General features: G+C 39.5%; 2 protein-coding genes across 4 annotated transcripts in view; one reads left to right on the top strand and one right to left on the bottom strand.

Moving 5' to 3' along the window:
• Positions 1-2,966: 2,966 nt before the first annotated feature.
• Positions 2,967-19,292, bottom strand: PTCD2 (pentatricopeptide repeat domain 2). 3 transcript variants are annotated; one of them, XM_065656061.1, is made up of 11 exons: positions 19,170-19,214; positions 18,288-18,440; positions 17,222-17,314; positions 14,774-14,903; positions 13,819-13,936; positions 13,015-13,093; positions 11,831-11,922; positions 8,442-8,555; positions 6,808-6,882; positions 5,871-5,984; positions 2,967-4,567 (listed from the first exon to the last, which is right to left on the bottom strand). In XM_065656061.1, exons 3-11 carry the CDS (start codon positions 17,259-17,261, stop codon positions 4,343-4,345), a joined length of 987 nt encoding a protein of 328 aa, XP_065512133.1. In that variant the 5' UTR covers positions 17,262-17,314; positions 18,288-18,440; positions 19,170-19,214; the 3' UTR covers positions 2,967-4,342. The 3 variants fall into 3 exon arrangements, with proteins under 3 accessions (XP_065512133.1, XP_065512131.1, XP_065512132.1); XM_065656059.1 differs by lacking the exon at positions 18,288-18,440 and having other exon boundaries at positions 19,170-19,292; XM_065656060.1 differs by lacking the exons at positions 6,808-6,882; positions 18,288-18,440 and having other exon boundaries at positions 19,170-19,292.
• Positions 19,293-19,296: 4 nt separating this feature from the next.
• MRPS27 (mitochondrial ribosomal protein S27) overlaps positions 19,297-20,504 on the top strand; it is a 47,127-nt gene continuing 45,919 nt past the window's right edge. Inside the window, exon 1 of the mRNA XM_065656058.1 lies at positions 19,297-19,421. Coding sequence (XP_065512130.1) covers positions 19,358-19,421 — 64 coding nt within the window. The 5' untranslated portion in view covers positions 19,297-19,357. The remainder of the gene's footprint in view (positions 19,422-20,504) is intronic.

Below are 20,504 nucleotides of genomic sequence, written 5' to 3'. Positions count from 1 at the left end.
CAGCCAACTATCTTCAATAGCACAAGTAAAGACAGTTATGGAAATAGCACTATATTTCACATTACAAAACATGAGACCACTACCAGTAGTAGTTTTAAGCCTTCCTAGTCCCTCTCACGCTTGAATTTATCAGTCAGAGGAAAATAAGGTGACCTTAAAAGTAGCCAGGAAGTGTGGTAGAAAATCAGACATTTGCTGAGTTCAAAACACTGTTCATAAGCACCAGGAGAAAAGAAGTAGAGGAGGAAGGGGGTGTATAAGCAACATCTACTTTTGATACACTTGCTAAGTAGCATGTGGCAGCACCAGGCTATGTAAGCAACCACAACAGATATAGCTTTAAAACAAACAAACAAGTCTCTGCTTATTTTGTAATAAATTTTTCTTAGCAGGATGCACCCTGAAACAACCCTGAGAAAAACAAAACAAAACAAAACAACACAACATGTAGGTCTCCCTACTTTCTATAGTGCTGCAAAGTTCTAACAAGTCTTCATTTCAAAAGTTGTTTAAACTTAGGCAAAAGGTTCACTAAATATGCCAAAACTTGTCTTGAGGCCTGGAAGCATTCCTGAGCTCCCCTGCAATGACTAAGCCTTTCACCTTCATTTTTATATTTTTGAAGCAGAAAATTAACATGGGAGAAGCACAGAGGAAGTGATCCTTCCTTACCAAGACTCAAGATGCTTGTGGAAAGGAATATGAAAAAGAAGAGGTATTAACCCATGGAGAAAAGCAGAAGCATCTATAGCAGAAGAACATCAGCCATTTGAAGACTGCACAATCCAGATCGCATGTGAATATAAAAATGGTTTTACAAATCAAGTTGGAAAGGTGCCCAATTATCTCTTAAATGTAGAGCACGTATAGCAAAGTAAGCCTTTATAATTGTCATTGGTGTACCAGAAGTAACATGGTGTACTAGAATTAACATCATCAGCCTGCCTCCTAGGTCATTGATTAGTATTTTTACAGAATACTGTAAAAACTGCGTTGTGATTATTGGCAAGGATGACTTGTTTCAACGAATGCAGTAAGTTCCATATGAAATGCTGTATATCTCTAGGTTGCAGTCTATGCTAACCACCAACCATTTGACGCTGCTGACTAATGCCTAGATTTTCCATTTCAAGATGGCGTGCGTTAAACATAGCGCAAACCATTAATTCTGCCCAGCCTTTACTTAACTGACACTACAGGTACAACTTATCCCTGGAAATCACACCGGTAGGAAAGTATGATCAAGAAACGCCACCTACTGTCTCCTGGATCACTGTTCTGAAAAGCTGCCGGAGCGCAAGGACATCCACAAAACCCACCTTTCATTTTACTGCAGGAAGAATATTTGAATATGGATATGATAAACAGCCTTCCACATAACAGTACCCAAAACAGTCCTCGGAACCTCATCTGAACTAATTACTACATAAAGCTTCAAGCAGCATTTCCTACAGGAGACTCTTTCAGTGAAATCTAGAAAAAAATGCAGCAATTCTCCTTGAAATGCAAATGCCTTGTTGTTTCCAGATTGTGCAAACAAAACCAAAAATCTATTAATTGAATTTCAGACTGTTGGCTTCTCCTTAATTTCAAGGTTCATCCTTGGCTAAAACTCCACATGAGTGAAACAGAATTACTCACTCCACTGGCCGTAATAACATAATGCACAACATGCTCTCTGAGGCTGTCTCCAAGAGGTGCTCTCTAGTAACTCAGCCCTTGACATTCCAGCCACTTAAGTATTTGCTTGACTTGTGTGGTTTCCTGATCTTGGGTGCTGGGAAACCAGAAGCAAACGACACCTGAATACACTAAACTAAGCACATGGCTAAAGACTCTGCTGCACAAAAACCAGAGTGCTCAGGACCTTGATGCACCAAAAGGTAAATTTATAAATATACATTCAAATCCAAGCTTTCCTGATTGAAAAGCCTGTGTGCAACTTGTATGAAACAAATTAGGCTTTATTTGAAATCAAATGCGTAAATATTAGAAGTTGCTCTTTTCTCCTACATTTTTTCCTACGGGAAAATGTTTGACCAGTCTTCTATGACACTTCCAGAGCAACCTTCAATATGCTAATGTTTAATTGTCCGAATTTTTTCTGTGTTTCTTTGAACCAACTCTTTAATCCTTCTTGGGTCCCTTGCTTTCTTTTTCTATTGAAGTGTTGTTAGTTATTTAAATGCATCCCCCTTCTCTCTCAAGACAAAGAAACGATGTTTCTTTATAACAAATTATCAACTTAATAGTTCAGTTAAGTAAATCAGCCTCAAGAAAAGCAGCCACAAGAACAAAGCATGGAAAACATCAGGTCTATTGGCAGTGAATTGTAATAGAAGTTATCATTACTTCAGTTGCAGGTAGGATATGGCCTCAGTCAGGAACCTAGACAAGTCAGATTAAATCAAACAAACATGTGCATCTCAGTCCTATGATGAACCAACTTCCTGCAATTAAAGTTTGAGAGTGCCAAATACAGAAATTAAACAGAATTGACTTCATGTATTTGGTATGTACTGGGCTAATTGGGTCAAACTATCTTCTATTGTCTGTAAAAATGTAGTTTGACATCAAAGAGTTGTCCTAATAGTAGCAAGTGAAGAGTAGTTTACTCCCTTAAGTTTTATGAAACTAATCTTTGCCACACTGCAAGCAGCCTTCACAAATCCTTTACCAAATTTATTTGTGGATAAAAGATTGGGAGCTACTCAAGGATCCACTTTGTATAGTAAGTATTCAAACGAATTTACAACTGAGGCAAAATTGTTAAAAATGTGTACTCTCAAATTATGTGTGAAATAACATGCCACACGATATTACAGAACAAGTAATTATCTGTGTTTTTAGACTAATGTATGTAGTAATTTAGCCTATGCAACCACTCATAAAAAGTTTGCACACTTTTCGCAAAAATGTGATAAATTAAAATTATTTTTCACTTGCATGAAATTCCATCCACTGCGTAAGTTCTGTGCATTTTAATATTAACAAGACACATTGGTGACAGAAATGAGTTACAGTGTTGGAGCTTCAGAAGGAAACCTCTGACCTGCTTTAGCCACGCTTGCTTTGATGGCTAAAGATGTGTTTCTGCTTGGATGGACTCGTTTCTTCGCAGTGACACAGTGGCTTCAACAAAGTTTCATATAGCATGCATAGATCCATCCCCAGAAAGAATCCTTTGAGTTCTGAGATTTGCTTAAGAGGGGGAGAGACAAAGTAAAAATAAAAAAGACATGAAAGGAGAGATAAGGTAATGCAACTCAGAGAGTACCAAGCTGGGCTCCACCTTTTCTTGTGCTCACAGGACTGCTAAGTTCTCTATCAGCAGACCCATCACTCATATGCACAAATAAACCAAAAGTATCTGAGTGCCAGCCAAGATACAACTGTTTCCAATTCCTTCCCTTCCAGATAGTGAATGAGACAAGATTTTTGGATATGCAGGACTCATAGTTACAAACACCTTTTACTACTCAAACCGAGCACATTTGGCCTAGAGTCATTAAAGCTGGGTCAACATGAAGCTTCTTTGTACTGTTCTTGTGAGTACTTACTCTACGCATGAGTGAATTATACAGATGATATGTAATTCTAGTCTAAAAAAGTGATTGTACTTGCTCTATGAAACCTTTTAGGACTTAGTTCCAAATTTGTATCAATGTCTGCTTATCCTGGGAGGGTTAATATCAGAAAACTTGAAGGAAGCAATATGTGGGGCCACCCACTCTGAGACTCTGACTTTTGTTCAGGAATTTCCTTCAAGCAAGAAAACAACCAGTTGGTTACCATGCACCCTCCCATACCATTTCCATTATGTCATTTGACCTGAAAAAACATACCAATATATTGATTCTGAATAGAAAGATATTAAAGGGAACCAAATATGCCTGCTTTCCTCTGTTTCTCTCGAGATGTAGAGAATTTGAATAAATAGTTAAAGCACGTCCACACTCTTTTATCTATACTTTGGACTGCATCTGTTCTTTCAGTCAGAACATAATCTGATGAAGAGTGAATTTTCTTCTCATTAACCACAGAAGTCAAGTCAGATACACATTCTACTTTGTTCACTTCCATCAGGACATTTAGCATAGGAAAAGTTAAGTGCCTAAAGGAAAACTTCAAACCATTACTCCATTACTGAACAACACAAAAATACCCGCTGTCACGGCTTGTTTTTAGCATCAAAATTGAAACATGGAAGCTGCACGATCTGTATTTCAAATGCAGTTTCACACAAACAATCGTTCATTGTGGAGGAGGGGAGAAGACATTTTATTTGAACCTGGCTTCTAAGAGATGCTAACAGCAGTTCAGTTTGCCATCAAATATTGAACTATTCCACCAATAGATTTGACTGAAGTGGTTTAGCAGCGTGATATCCCAATTGCTTCTGATTTAAAAGCTTTGCAGAGGCCTTCTTTGAACTAGGAATCTGGAAAAGCATGTCTTCCAGCGTGCACATGGTTATCCGTCCTGAAGCTTGTAGTTTCATACAAATATCTCCCAATTTGGCAGAAAGGTCGGGGTTTTCTTCCATCTTTTCCCTGACTGTAGCCAGCTAAGGAGAAGAAAATGACAGACTTACAGTTCAGCAAGTGAAGGTCTCATACAATCACCATATAGAAGACAAGCAGTCACTCAAAGAAAAAAGAAGTACACAACTTAAGATATATGGCTAATGCGATGAGTCATAAGAACAGTATTTTAAGCAGCACACATTATACATCACCAGACAATGGCAGAAATGCACTGGATACCTATTACAGAGAGTTTATTAGATTTAAAACTTCCTCAAAGTTGTACAGGCCTATTTTCAGCTGTAGTACAGACTAACACAATTATTTTCTATTTAAACCCAGGAAACATAATTGCTTCCTGGAATCTACTTTCCAGATCAGCACAATTCTAATCATTATTATGTATCACACTAAAGGTACAGTACAGTACAAATCAATAAAAGTCAGACTACAGAACACTGAAAAGTTCTGTATGCTATACAGAGGATGAGCTCAAGTATAAGTAAATATCTTAAAAATTGTTGTTGATCAATAACATTTTGTGGAAGGAATGGGTTAGGACTAATGCTTAGTGTTATTTGTGACTGTTACCCATTTGCCAAACAAAACCAAAATGCACCACTGACACATGCAACTTTTATTCCAATGAATTTACAAAATGAAATGCTGCTTAAAAAAATCTATTTTCAACATAGCAGTTATGTTTTTAAAGGTATGTCCCCCTTCTACCTAGTATTTATTTTACATATCAGTTATTTATTTTGTTTAATAGGCAGCAGTGAAAGCCTAAGTATCTAAAATATCTTGTACCATAGACACATTCAAAATTAATACACTAAAATGTTTCAGGAGAAGCAGCAGCAATGCTGCCAAGCTGACAGGGGCATATATGCACTCTGAAGGAAGCCTTCTTAGCGATCAATACTATAAAAGCTATTTTTATAGTAAAATAGCAAAATAACTGTTTCCCATATCGCACCTCCCTGCATAGCATCACAAGTCTTTTCAAATATTACCAAGTTAACAATATCACTGTGGCGCAAACTTTATTCTCACTTTTTCACAAATTAAAATAACATAGAAGGAAAGGGATTAAATTATTTAATGCCACTAAGGAATGCTTCATCGACATTCAGATGAAATTTGACTAAAAGCAAGATCCACAATAAAAAAGGGAAGTGGACAGGGAAGTACCCTGACAACAGCACAGAAAGCCAGCCAGCTGCTTTGGCATCTGAATGCATCAGAACCCAAACAACCTCAGTAGGGTGAAGTTCTGTAGCTGAACCACCATCATCATCACTCAGAAACACCATGGACCTCCTCTCATTCCTGTATACTTACCACCTGCTCAGAAAATTCGATCTTTTTCACAAACGGAGGAGTATCTACTTCCACTGCTGCCTCTAACGTCTTTATTACTTCTTCTAGTGAACCAGATCGGAGCTGGACAAGAACCTTAAAAATAAAATAAAACCACACCACACAAATAGTACTTATCATGAGAATGCAAATTTTAAAAAAAAGTGTTTGAGGAAGACATGAAGCAAAGCAAGACAAAATTTTACATGCTGTGCTGACAAAAATCAATTATTCATGAAGAAAGCAGAGGGAATGATAACTCTCCACACAGTTGTGGGGTTTTTGTTTGTTTGTTTGTTTTTTCTTTTTTTCCCGCATCTGGGACCTGGAAAGGAAGGTGAGCCTGGATGCAGAGCTCCTCTGATGCAGCTGCATTAGCTGTTCTTGAACAAAGTGGTTTTTCCATAGCTTAGAGAGGTCACTTATAGGGCACACGCAGCAGACTTTCTCTCAGGTTGTAGACCAAGCAACTACAGAAAAAACCTTTCATATGTACATATGTGGTTAAGGTTAATAGGGCTGAAGACGGCCCAAAGTGTGCAGAGCACAGTTAAGGCAAGCATTTACTTGGAGCTCTGTTATTTTAAATCTCTTGTAGCAAAAAAGCAAAAAATCACTATGTCATAATTAGGAATTGTTCACAGGTCTATACCCACAGATGTAGAACTGGTCTACTTCCAATTCTTATCTACGGTAAGAAGCAATTTTAAAAAATGGGTGGAGGGTGTTAAACAATTCAGAATATAAGTCATCCAACTGACAGAAATTGTCTATTGGCTCAAAAACAAGATCAGCAACAGTACTGATACAGGCCTGTGGTACTAAGTAAGCTGGCCTTCTGTTACTTTGCACTCAGGAGTTGTTTGTCCAGTACAACATACTTCTCTGCAAGACTTTAATATAAAGCAAGCATACTTACTTTAAGATTATTGTATAGTTTGTTCTCTGTTTTCATTATCTGGGAACAATAAAATTTGGCTTGTGCTAAATCATTCTAGGAAGGAATTAGAAATAATTAAAAAAATATGGCTAAACATGTGTGATGCACTTTCACAATAAAAGTTCAAGAAAAAAACAGTCTTGGACAACTTTTCGATGAATCACAAACCAGCATCTAGAAACCCTTTACCAAGACCCACGGGCTCCAAACAGCATCCAGCCTGTGAAAGGAACACCTCACACTGTGGGGAGTTCCCACGTCATCTGACTCTTAAGCACATCAGATGGTCCTCCCTGCCTCAGATCAGCAGGGAAAGAAGCCCATAACTAACACTGAGCATGAGAGCATCTGAAAGATAAAAGATCTACACACATCCTCAGTTTGGCACTCGTCAGAATACTTAAATGAAGTGCAGCATATGTTAATGTGGGTATTTATAATACCCAGCACTTTTAAACCTTTTGGACATTCACATTTACAGTACTGTATTTATGCCATGAACTGATCTGTATAGACAGTAAATGTTACACTGACATTTACTAGACCAACCATTGTTACATGGGATCGAGAAACACCTTACTCACAGCAAGATGTACTGTCAAAGATCATGCAGCTTAAGGAATAGTTAAGTGTAACGTGGAACATTATTCTGTTTGTAAAAGAAGAATTTCAACTGATTTTTACATAAAGCAACAGCATCATGGATGTTTCATGGTATTTCAGAGACAGAAATTTTGGTTTTTTAACCTCAATGCCAGTGAGAAGCCCTGTCATGCCATCATGCACATGAATAAACTAACTTGAATGATGCTATTGTTCAGTCTCTGTTCACAGAGATAGTGCAAAAAGATCACAGAATGCATAAAAACATTTTAACAATTCTACTTAATTTATTAAAATCCGTGAATAATATCAAATTGCTAGCTCTTACAGTGCCTCTGACTTCTGTTTAGACATGAAATACAAAAGATTCAGAATTTCCTCAAGCTGTATACACAAATTAACAACAGAGGAAATACTGGACTTTAGAATTTCCTAATTGTTATTCTCCTGCTCAATCTTTCACCGTGTACTGCCTCACAGCCTCTTTATATCACTGCCTAGGCCCAGGAGGTATTGAAAAAACCTCCCCTTGAAACTTGTGGAGAAAGGCCATATCCAAGGCAGTAGGGCAAAACACATCATAGCCTTTGAGTTTGCCTCCCTAGATAAACTATTTTAAAGAGCTGATTGGGCTAATATGTTAAATTACCATTTTATTTAAGGGAAACAATTGTGAAATAGCAGTATCTGCAGGACTGAGTCCATGGGTACGTCTAACCCGCTAGCCCAACTCTCTTTCATTTTCTAAAAATATTCTGCATGTGATTGTCACTAGCACAAAATCCCTATGCATTAGAATCAAGATATACGTTTAGATTTCAGAATTTCCACATTCATTTTGTGCGGGAATTGTCTATAATCCTACTCTTTTAGGGGCCTAAAAGTTCTAGCACTTGAAGTTATTACATAGATCAGTTATGCTTCCTCTATGTTAGCTTCCTTCCACTGACTATCTTACTACAGTAAAACTATCAAGATTCAGGCACAAATCAAACCAAAAGGTACTGTACCTGCTTCAGAGCAGATGCCATGGCAAAGCAGAATGCTCGCAGTGGTAATGTGTCACCTTTTAGCTGTGCTTCTTCAAGCAGTTTTGCAGAGATTTTGCAAGAGTCCAGGCTGTCCTGCACAGAAATTTCAAACCTAAGTTACACTTGTCATTCTTGTGATCTGAAAGGGCTGTAGGCAATTGCAATTACTTTCAGAAGACATTCAGAAGTCATCATACTGTAAGATCCCCAAGGCAATCCATACCTGAACCCAACGAAGCAGATTCCGTGCAGCACTTCTTGAGAAACGCAATATCAAAATACAATACTCAAAGCTACAGACTTAAGAAGCAGACAAAAATAACTTCCATTATTTTAACAACTACACCTTGCCCTAACTGTTTTGGCTTCTATGAGAGGTGAAAACCTGGCAGTATGGTAAAACTAACAGATGCTTTCCTTTCCACTTTCCAATCATTCCCAAATCAGCAAGAAAGCTGACTTTTTGTCTTACTTTATTCTGAAAGCTACATCAGGCAGTTAATGAAAATCAGTGTTTTCTAAGTATTGAACTATTCAGTACCATTACACTAAAGAAATCTGCGTATGTGTGAATTTGAACATTCAGCAATTTTTAGGCTCTGTTATGTATTAAATATTGCAAGATGTTTCCAAAGCAGCTTAGATATTTGCCTGTTTTCCAACACAGAAACTGCATTATTGCTGAGACTATTTTCAATAGGAGTCCATACTAAAAGGCAATGAGTTTACCTGTGTTTTATCTCACAAACCAACAACTCTCAAAAACAATGCTCTTCACACTGGAAATTACGAGTAGAGTTGACTGGAACCCAAACAAAACAGAACCTGAGAATCATAGAATCATTGTAGTTGTAAAAGACCTGTAAGATCATCAAGTCCAACTATAAACGTACCACTGCCAAGTCCATCACTAAAAAACGTCCCTAAGTGACACATCTACACGTCTTTGAAATACCTCCAGGAATGGTGATTAAACCACTTTCCTGGGCAGCCTGTTCCAATGCCTGATAACCCCTTCTGTGAAGAAATTGTTCCTAACATCCAATCCCCTGGTGCAACTTGAGGCTGTTTCCTCTCATCCTACCACTTGCTACTGGGGAGAAGAGACCAACACCCTCCACGCTACAACCTCCTTTCAGGTAGTTTTAGACAGTGATAAGGTCTCCCTTCAGCCTCCTTTTCTCCAGAAACATTCTGACCACTACAGGGTTGATTATTACTACATATATGTTTTGTTGTCATCAAAAGGCGTACAGCAATTTCCTGCACTAAAAGAAGGACCATCTGTTACCTTAGAGAAAGCAGTGCCTTACAATGATTTAAAACATCCCAGATGTGTTTTAGAGATTGCCTCTAAAACACTTCAGTACAAAGATTAAAAATTAATTCCTTTGTTTATCCACTAGCAACAATCAGAGCTTTAAGCCTTGTACATTTTTTCATATTGGTCTCTGGCATGGTTATTCAAAAGAAACCAAGAATTAATGTGGCAAAAATCCAGCATTGGTCTTAATGATACCAACACCATTATTTCCAGTATTCAAGTAGTGCATCCTGAAGATATTTTCCTTCAAGGTTTTTTCTGAAGTTTCTTATGTTGCATGATGAGCAAAACCACTTTTGAGCTTCATGTTTTTTCCTCCTACCACTAAAATCTGAATCAACAGATAAAGCTTTTGGAAGAGTTCCATCTAATCCTCTTTTGTGCATAAAGGGTTACTACAGCTTCCTGCTTTATTGATAGTATTTTATCTTAATGAAGAAATTCCTACAAATTTATTGTGGCTGTTAAAATAGCTGGGTGGCAGTTTAGAATAACTTCCCCTTTATTTTTATCAATCCACTAAACAAGTAATGACAGGTCAGATTCTTTATCGAAAATATAGGTAGGGGCAGAAGCAGTAGGAAACAAAAGCCTCAGGAACTTCCTCCTGTTGCACATGCCATGGATCCAAGCCCTTTGACAGCAGGCCATGGAAAGAACCATGCAGAGATTTTAGGGAAGAAGCTACACCAAAGGGAATGCTCAGAGAAACACAGTGGGTTTCTGTGAAATCCTGTACTTAAACATGCAGTACAGACCAAGGAGCAACCCTGAAGTGGTAAATATTGCCTAAGTGGATTTTAGTAGCAAACACCGGCTTATAAACTTGGGTTGTAGCACAGTGTCAGAGTCTTTGTACATTCATAACTGTCTAAAAAAGGTGCCTTCTACACAGAACTGTTAACATTCCTAAATTGACTGTAACCATCAAACTCCAGCTGTTTTTAACAGCAGACAACTTCACAGCTCTTCCTTGGCCCTGCCTACTGCCCCTCTGTCCAAACACCAAAGCCACAGGGCTGTTTCTATTTCCCCTGAGCTGAAGGTAGTCCTGATTCGTTAGAATTGAGAATTTCAGAAGCACACATAAATTACAGCAGAGCTACCATTTTAGGCCTCATTTTCATCACACAGGCACTCAGTTTCATTGTATACTTAACTGAGAAATCTGAGGAAGCTTAGTCTAGTGGTATAATTTTTCCTCAGCTAGTGTCTTTTTTCCTAAAAACATGGGGAAATTGAAGAATAGTCTCCTACTGAGTTTGGGATGGGCCCATGTTAATATTCCAAATTGCACAACTGCTTAAAATCTGGAATGGAAGATCAAAATAAAAAAGTTTGGAGATCTCACTTGGCTACAAAATGGAAACACTTCTAAGGAAACACTTGTAGAACCTATGTAGCCTAGTTTCTTACTGCGTTAATGCTCTTTTTCTCTGAGCTAAAAATACAGTTAAGCTCAAGGGGCAGCCTGTCTCTCACTAAAGGCATTCATTTAGGTTTCTTTTCTACACTCACCTGCCTGTTTTCATCAGGAATGTAGGAACAGATTACCTTTGAGAACTCTAATCCTTGCCAAATATGGGTGCGACTACAGAAATCATTCAAGGTTACTTGGAGAGGGAGGGGAGAAATGTATGGGAGACGTCTGACAAACAGAACATATATATATGCTCCGTCTTAGGGAAACCAGACTATAAAACCCATACTGAGGCTCAAATACAGAGTATAGTCTCAAGAGATGCACAGATCACAGAGAAAGAATACTATCAGCTAATCAAAGTCTCTTTCCAATTTGTTCCTTAGTGCTTATATCTACGTAATATTTTGAGATTTGCTTTGTGACATTAGTCTGTATGGGAAGCTATGTATGTGCACCCTGTCATGCACAATGAAGCAATATAGGACTTAAATATGTCTAAAATATTTGCACTTGATAAGAAATCATGACTGGGAACACATGGAAATTTTAAAATAAAAAAAAAGGAAGACATAGAAAAGGTATTTCAAGTACATTTTCATCTTGTGAATTTAAAGTACTTACCAGTTTGTAGCATATTGCAAATGCAAGTAGATAGGTTTCTTTGTTGAAAGGTATACCTTGTTTTTTCATTTCTATCAGAACTTCCAAAGCACCTGTCAAAAATACAGTAGTGTTACTCGCTTCACAAATTTAAGGCTGTATATTTAGTAATTGAAAAAAAAAATTTCAGCGTGGCATGAGCTCAGTAAATAAAAATGCAAAACTGAAATAAGCTGTTGTTGTTGTTTGTGTTGTTGTTGTTTGTTTGTTTTTAATTAATACATTTTAAAAAGTTTAATTTGGGGTCAGCTGGATGTAAATAAACTCTGGATACTTGAAAAAGCCGCTCTCATTCTCTTTTAACTGCCCAGAAAGCAAGCCTTCATACATATTATCAAACCTTCCATTATTTGAGGCAAACTATCAAACGGCTCCTCAATAACGTACATGTTCCACTACGCCTCAACACTGCATTCAAACTCTGATCAAGTTATTTTTACAGTGGCTCAGTCTTAACTTCTAGGACAATTGCTGGACTTAGATTTGCCAAACATCAAGAGACCAAGCACTGTCTGTTCAATAAATTTCAAAGGGATTTGCTTGAAAAGCTTACTCCATACTCCATTTAAGATTTTATCATGGAAAGCCTTTTCAGTCAGGTCAGATGATTCCCCCTTATCCTTACAAAGGGACAACTGATTTGAAGCATTTGACGTAAATATTGCAGTAGCCACTCTGTGTAGGCACACTAGTAAGACACACCAAAAGAAGACTACGGTCTGCTTTTGTTATCAAAGAAAAAAGGGTAATATTCTCTGCTGTGACACAAACACAGAATTGCCAAAAAGTTGTTGAAGAACTTACTGTTCCAAAAACCATGTAAACCAAACTTTAAATAGAGAAAACAAAAAGCTATGGGAAATTACAAACCAAAGAGAAGTTAAGCCTTCAGGAAACAAGCCCCCCTGTATAATCACAATTCTGTGCAACTGAGAATGGTAAGAATTCCATAGTAAGTAAGAAACAGATAGAGCCTTCAACTTTTACAGTACAGCTCATTCACATCTACATCAATTTACATGACGTTTGGCTCTCTAAAACCATAAATCAATCAGCAATATTTATTAGAAATATGTAGAGTTATACACACACAGTGAGAAGCATCCTCCTCAAAACGCATTTGCCTTAGCAAACACGGTACTTACTTTCATAATGGCCCTTTTTAAACAACATAGTCATCAGAATATGGAATGATGTACTTTCTGAGAAAAAACCACGCAAATTCTGGAGAAGAAACATACAAACAGAGCAAGCGTCAAGAAAGTTAGGACAGTGAGCATTCTTACTGTGCATAGCATCCAGGTCTTCCTACTGTAACATGTCCCATCTTCACAAGTTCAACATTTCACTCTCTGGGTTCCCCAACCGTCCCTCTGTCAAGTAACCTCTAAAATACTGGTGATTCAATATGGTCAAAAGCTCACTAAAAATAAACAGGAATTTCCCAGAGATTCCCACTATCATATTTTTAATGACAGATTGCAACCTTTAAGTTCATGCAAGCAGAAGTCATTAATTAAGCGCAACTCCAAAATCTCAGCAGAAATACAGCTTGCAGCTGGTTAACAATATCTCTGGGATAAAGTACCACCACCACAGAACTGAAAGAACAGCAACACAAGATGCAGGAAAACATGCATCAGCTGTGTTCATTTGAAGAATTATTTTTTAATCAATACTTTTCATTCAAATGATGCAATTGCACAGAAGTACAATAATAAATGTATCAGTCAAACTAACATCTATTTTTCTTTTAATTACAGTTTTGCTATTTTTAAATAAAAAACTTTAATTTGCATTCTTACATTAACGTTACAGACATCCTTGCTACTGTAATACATATACTTCATGTCTATGAGCTCACACAAGGTTCATGCATAGCATACCAATTATTCCTATCAGACAAATAATAATAACAATGACATTTTCAAAATATATAGATGAATCACCTGATCTTTGATAAGTTCTACTGCAGGTCTTTCAAGGTCCAGGTCATAACATAGCCTCATAAAGAGGGGTCCAAATTTAAAATTTTGTAAGGCTGTGATTCCATTTTGTTCATGGTACCTATTGAAAAGATTAAAAAAGGTTAATCACACAAAGCATGGAATTTGTCAAGGGAAAACAGGTTTAAGTAGGCAGCAAGATGTGTATGTGCAATGGCAGAGGCACACTTCCTACTGCACCAGTCAAAGACATTTAGATAACAGGAGATGAATTTTATGGAAAAAATACTGTTTTGATCAAACTAATAAATTAACTAGCAATATTTAATCTTTTCTACTTCCAGTAAAGTAAACTGCATTGGATTAGTAATAGAATGGGTCTCTGCCACGAAAATTCCCAGCTACTTTACCTTCTGTTCACAGAACAATAGCACAAGAAGTTGCAGCACTCTACTTTAGCAGTAATACCTGCTAAGGTAACTCAATTTTTTCTCTCCTACGCTGAAAAATAAATAGAAAGAAAAAACCAAAATGTTTCACTTGCTTCTTTATAGCTTCTACACTGTAATTGCTGGGAGGGCTTTCACTCACAAAACCTCCTGACATGCCACTGCTGGTCCAGACTGGCTTATAACCAGGCAGGTCTTGCCTGGAAGAAGTCACTGAACTCACCACTATGCCTCAGCTGAGAGATCATGTGTCTATGTGGCTCACCATTCATTCTGCATACAGTACAACACCACTCTGCTCCCACAGCTTGACTCCCCTTTGATCTGAGAGTCTCTAAAGGGTAGGAAGATCCAAAGTAAATGAAAATACAGCCTTAGTTTAAAGGATTAACTATGCATACAGCGACTGAATTAGAGCAAGCCCTCAACTACAGACATAACCTGGCATGATCTAATAAAAGCAAAAAAATAAATACAGAAAATAGTGTTACCTGTGTTGTTAAAAATACCTGTAAATAACTCTTCTGGCTAGTTCCACATCAGATGAAGTCTGACATAAATGCAGTAAATTTTTTAATTCATTTTTGAGAATAATTCCATTTTTCTTTAATTTTTCCTTAATACTTTTAAAATACGGATCTGAAAATAAACCATATTACAGCAGCAGTTTATAGACAACTCCGTTACCTATGTTGCATACTTGGTGCCTGAAACATGGAGATTCAATGAAGCAGAAAGCTTATTTTTTTCACCAAGAAAAAGGCATAAAGTTTCTCACAGACAAACATACTGAGGTGTCCCATGAAGTCATGTCAGACTCAGAAAACCAAGATGCTCACTTTGAACTTAATCTCATTATGTATAGGATGGAATGTATCAGATAATACAAAAAATTTAAACAGAAAGGAAGTTTCTTAAGTGACATTTTCTGCCTTATACTCTTTTTTAAAAAAGCAAGTAAACAAACAAAATTCCACTCAGCATTGAGACAAGCATAAGAACTTCTGCTTATCACTGTTATTAGGGAAGATTTAAATTCCTTCACAATTAATGCAAACACAAAGAGTCTTATACATAATCTATGTATGTCTACACACAGCCATAAACTTAAGAGTTGCTTCCTTTCCCCCCTCAAAAAAAAGGTTTCTCTATCCAGCACATTTTTCCATGACAACGCAAGCACAAAGACAAGTCCTTCAGTTGGTAATCTCAAGACTCTGATTCAGACACATATAAGGTTAAAACCACATGTACCACCTGGCAGACCCATCCCTCTAATAGTGCTGTCCCCCATCTTGGGCAGAGAAGCGAATTTTCTTGTAGGAGTTGCTGTGCCACTGCTGTTACCAAGCCTACATAAGAGGTGCAAAGTGAGCACACACAACATATTCAGCCCCTGGATGCATATCTGTTGCTACATGCAAATACAAGTCCTTACAAAGGACTGAGATGCAAGGCTGAATCCTGTGAAGTCAGAAGAATGTTTATATGTACATATAAGCACATACATATAATGTTTGCGACGTGCTCAAAGGTGCACAGAAATTTAAAAAACATTTTATTTGTAAAGAACACATACTAGCTATTATAACTACTGTAGGCAATTGTTTAACTGCTGTAGTTAATAGTATAACTATTATAGTTAATAGTTGTACTGTAACTATAATAAACAATAGCTACTAGATAGTCTGTCTAACAATAGTTATTACCGCTTTTTCCATTTCTAAAACAAGTTTATTACTAGCCTTAATTAATTCTTTTCAAGTATTAGGCTAAACACTAAGTACAGAAACGATGCACACATACACAGAAATGGGTGCTTAGCACATTGTTTCCATCAGTTCTCAGAGGCTACTATTTTGTACAAAATAAGGTCAACTGTGACACGTAAAGCCAAATGTCTGGCTTCTACACGTGTTTTAGCAAGAGTGACTGACTCCTGGCAAAAAATTAAATGTATCTCACATACAGGATGAATGATCCCCAATATGAGTACATTATAATTACAGCAAAATATAATAACATTATGACTTGCCACTGCCTGATTTAAATTTTACTTTTACTTAATATAGAAAAACTGTCACATTGACTTTACCTCCCTCTCCGTCCCAGAAAACTGGTTTATATAAAACTAAATTGGATTACTTGTCTCTTCCTTGCCAAACAAAAAAAATTTAAATTAACTACATCCTTTGGAACAATTGTAAATTCCTATCTCTAGAACACCTGCATATGATGAAAAACATGCAGGAAACTGAGTTTTACCTAACGTTTCTTAAATATTAAGGACAGATTTATGTTTATACTTATGTTACTTAAAGAAAGGAATTTGCATACACTTTAAACAGCATGACAAAATCCTCATTGGAAAAAAAAATCCACCGATCTTGCTCCTCCATTAGTTTGGAAAAGCTGAACTCGTTTTTCACATTCTAAGTATATATACATCATCTGGAATTGCGTGCATAACTGTGAACTTACATCAGGTAAAAGGAGAAAAAGCTAAAAGAATAAGATAACTAAATTTGCAGAGAAGGTTAAAAGAGAATTACTGGCATAGGCCTTCTCTGGACAGTTAAACAGCTATCAGACTTTGTATTAACTCCCTCTGCTGCTGCTGTATTTGAAGGAAGATCTGTAGACCGAAACAGTATTTCCTGTTAGACTACCTGACAAAGCTGGAAAAGGAAGGACACAAACATTCCACGTCTTACGTAAACACCTTGCATACTTGAAAGCTTCTCCACATTTTCTAACACAGCATAATTAATATTGTTTCATTTTACAAAGCCTCAGATCTCCCGATAATTTTAGCTGCAAAACATTTGCAAGAGGAAGATATAAGTTGTTCCTCTAAATGGAGTCAATTTCGTGTCATATTATAATGACTTGACCATCTTGTTTCCTAGGACTCATGCTAAAATTGAGAATGGTGATTATGAAATAAATACTAATACCTTTATTGCCGTGGACTTCTTTTATAATTGTGACTTTCATCTGTTGAAATTCTTGCAACTTTATATCATTTTCTGTTAGCAGATACCGCTTCCCTACCATAAAAAGAAAGAGGAAGGTTGTGTCTTATGTCACACTGTCTGTTTTAATACTACTGAACTTCGCATTTATGAATTACTGCTGTTAATTACAGTGTGATGCCAGACGACCAGCAGCATGACACTAAAAAAAAGACTGTAAAAATTGCAGTTGCTCATGTCACTAACGAGAGAACTCAAGCACTCTTGTCACAGCTTTCCAGTGTTAATGCGTACAAGGATGAAAAAGTAAATATTTATTTGATGTCCAAATAAAAAACTAGGGGCACCATTCCTCTCCACGTAGCCAAGGTACAAGAGGATTCTGCACAAGAATAAAATCTCTCCCCCCTTTCATGCTTTTATAAGGATTTGTCTCGTCATCTCTTTGTTCAGCACAATTCACTATGGCACAGCTTCCTTTCTTCACATATGCTGTCCCCACTACTGTAGAATGCATTGTTCTGGAAGCTCCAAATGCAGTAGGAAGACAAAAGGAAAAAACATAAAGCTTATTATTTGCATTGTAGTAATTGTAGTAACACTCAGGAGACCTGGCGAAGTTCTGGTACAGAACAGACATCAGAGTTACAACAGTCATTGAGTTTAGAATCTCAAAATTAACTTTGGGTGCTGATGTCGACTGTACTGTGTTGTAACCTCCTTTAACAAAAGCATCATGCAGGTGCTATTTGTGAAGTTTTTGCTGTCACAAAACCAGGTCTCCAGTAGATTTTTAGTTGCAACCCATGATTTTGTAACGGACAGTCACTGTATTAGTTTACATTAGTTTGCATTTCTATAGCAAAATGTAACCAGCCACTTGTTTTCTACGCAAGTGAAGCATGGTAATCACACACCTCATAAAGTCTGAAGAAAAAATTACATTAAGTGGCACTTTTGCTTATTAAATTTAATGGAAACAGTTCCAACGAGTAAACAAACACACGTCATCCAGCATGACATCTGCCTGGATTTCCCAGCCACTTACTTCCCACAAATGTTCAGCTGGTCTAACACTGAAAGACCAAACCAGTCCTGGGTCTCTCCAGAGCTGATATGGGAATCATGCTGGTTCCTGGGGTGTGGCAGGCGTCCCACACCACATGGACACCCCGTGGTCACAGGCAGTGTCAGCAGAGAGCTTGGGGAAGCAGAATTTTAGCCTTCTTGAACTCAATTAGCTCAATTCCACCACTCCCTTAAAGCCTAACCTTACAGTGCTACAGAAACAAACCAGTGCAAAAACAAATACAAGGGCCTTTGAGGAGTGAGGAGGGAGACTGACACGATCACTGTGCTCGCAGGCAGTGCAGGCCATGCCAGAGAACACAGCCTCTAACAGGCAGGCCAGCGGGGAGCAGCGGGCAGAGCACCATGCAGGGGGGATCTTCCCATCTCTGAGGTGTCTGACAGAGCCCAGCATGGAGCAAACCCCCGGCGGCGCCTGTGCTGGGAGCCGCCACACGGCTCCTGCCGGGGCCCAGGGAGCGCCTTTGGAAGGCCCGGCCATGGTGGTGGTGACAACCAGCAGATGCAGCCCAGGGCCTGGATAACGCTGTCACCCTTCCAGAATAAATACGCATTTATGAAGCAGCTTGTTTGTTTGTTTTCTAGTGGCTCATATCCAGCCGCCGGCAAGCGCGGGATAAATGGCGTAACGCTGCTGCCAGCCCATCCCCGGGACGGCTCTCCCGCTCCGGCGCGGCCTCAAGCCCCGCGGGGAGCCCCTCGGCGCACTCCGAACTACAACTCCCGTCAGGCACGGGACCGGCGGCGGCCGCCGGGAATTGTAGCTCTCCGGACGGCGCCCCAGCCGGCGGGCAGCCCAGAGCCGCGGCCCCGCACCCCCCCGCCTCACAGCCCGCGGTACCTGCAGGCGCGCAGCCCCAGCAGCCCGGGGCGGGCGGGCGAACAGCCGAGCGCCGCGCCGCCTGCCGCGCCGCCCGCTGCGAGGCGCCAACCAGCACCGCCGCCATCTTGCGCCGGGCCCGCCGGGGGCGGGGCGCTCGCAGGCCCGGCCTCCCTCCCGCGGCGGCCCTCGCCTCCTGCCCCGGTGCCATGGCCGCCCCCGTGCTGCGGCGAGGCGTGCTCTGGAGCGGGAGGGCCCTCAGCGCTGCGGCAGGTCGGTGGTCCCTTGGCAGGCGGCGGCGGGGCTCGCTGCGGCGGCGGGGCCGGGCCGTGGCGGCGGGGCCGGGCCGTGGCGGGGCCGCGGGGAGCGTGCGCATGGCCGGGGTGCGGCGCGGGGCCTTTCGCTTTGGTACAGATACTTGCAAAATGGGAGGCGGCTCCGAGAACGGCCTGTCCCTACCGTGCGGCGCGGGAGGGTAGTGGCTTTTTATTTTTTTAGTAGGTGGGCCACCTCACTAATTCCATAGCTTGCGAGCTGCGTTTTGGGGTCACGGGAGGTCACGCGGGGTTGCATGGCGGCCGCCACACCCGGGGCAGCGCCGGCAACACCGGCGGCAGCGGCACAGCCAGGGCCGGTGTTTTCCAAAAGCCACTTTTCCAAAAATCCTGACCTTCGGGAGGAGCAGAACTCACTAGTGTTTACTGAAAGCGTGGTGGTGATGGGTCACTTGGTCGTGCCTTGTCAGCTTCCCCGAGCAGAAATGCCTCCGTGCCGCTTCCAGGCCGCCGGTGCCCGTGTCTCGCTCCTTCTGGCACTGGAGCTGCTCGGCAGGGCGCCACAGTGAAGAGCTCAAACCTGACTTCCAGCTTACCTGAGCAAAGCACCTTCGTACAGACAGTTGCTTCTGCTGTAGAAAATAGTTCTTTAAAGCCTCACACTTTCTAGTGGCAGCTAGGAGTTTATCCTATAAAAAGCCCCAGATCTTTTGTGCGCACCTTCTATCAGCATAATGAAAGATGGCTTTGAAGAAATCCCACCGACAAAACAAAAATACCTCCCTTTCTGACTTTCTTCTTTGGTAAAGTGTTGTACATATTCTCACATTCTGACTGTGGAATTTGGTGTATCCGGTCTTTTTGGCAAGAATTTGCAAAGATGTTCAGAGCTGAATATGTGTGTATACTTGTATGTCAGAAGGATGATAAGCAGAGAAATTACTTCACATCCAAGAATAACAAAGTTTTAGCGGTAGCAGATAGATTTTCATATAAGGGCTTTAAGGTAGTTGCTAAGAATTCTGTGTAGCATAGTAAAGTTTATTTTTAAAAATATTTGATGTTTCTTAACATTAATTTC

The sequence above is a fragment of the Caloenas nicobarica genome, chromosome Z, assembly GCF_036013445.1.
Source record: "Caloenas nicobarica isolate bCalNic1 chromosome Z, bCalNic1.hap1, whole genome shotgun sequence".
NCBI classification, from domain to species: domain Eukaryota; kingdom Metazoa; phylum Chordata; class Aves; order Columbiformes; family Columbidae; genus Caloenas; species Caloenas nicobarica.
The sequence above is the reverse complement of the archived record's forward strand: the minus strand, read 5'-3'. Positions and strand labels throughout refer to the sequence as shown.

Excerpts from the sequence above, each read along its gene's own strand:
- PTCD2 (XM_065656059.1), bottom strand. The coding sequence starts at position 19,275 with ATGGCGGCGGTGCTGGTTGGCGCCTCGCAGCGGGCGGCGCGGCAGGCG. Across the intron at positions 13,094-13,818 it reads TAGAACTTATCAAAGATCAG|AATTTGCGTGGTTTTTTCTC; the intron begins GTGATTCATCTA and ends TTTCTTCTCCAG. Across the intron at positions 5,985-6,807 it reads AACTATACAATAATCTTAAA|GTTCTTGTCCAGCTCCGATC; the intron begins GTAAGTATGCTT and ends TTTATTTTTAAG.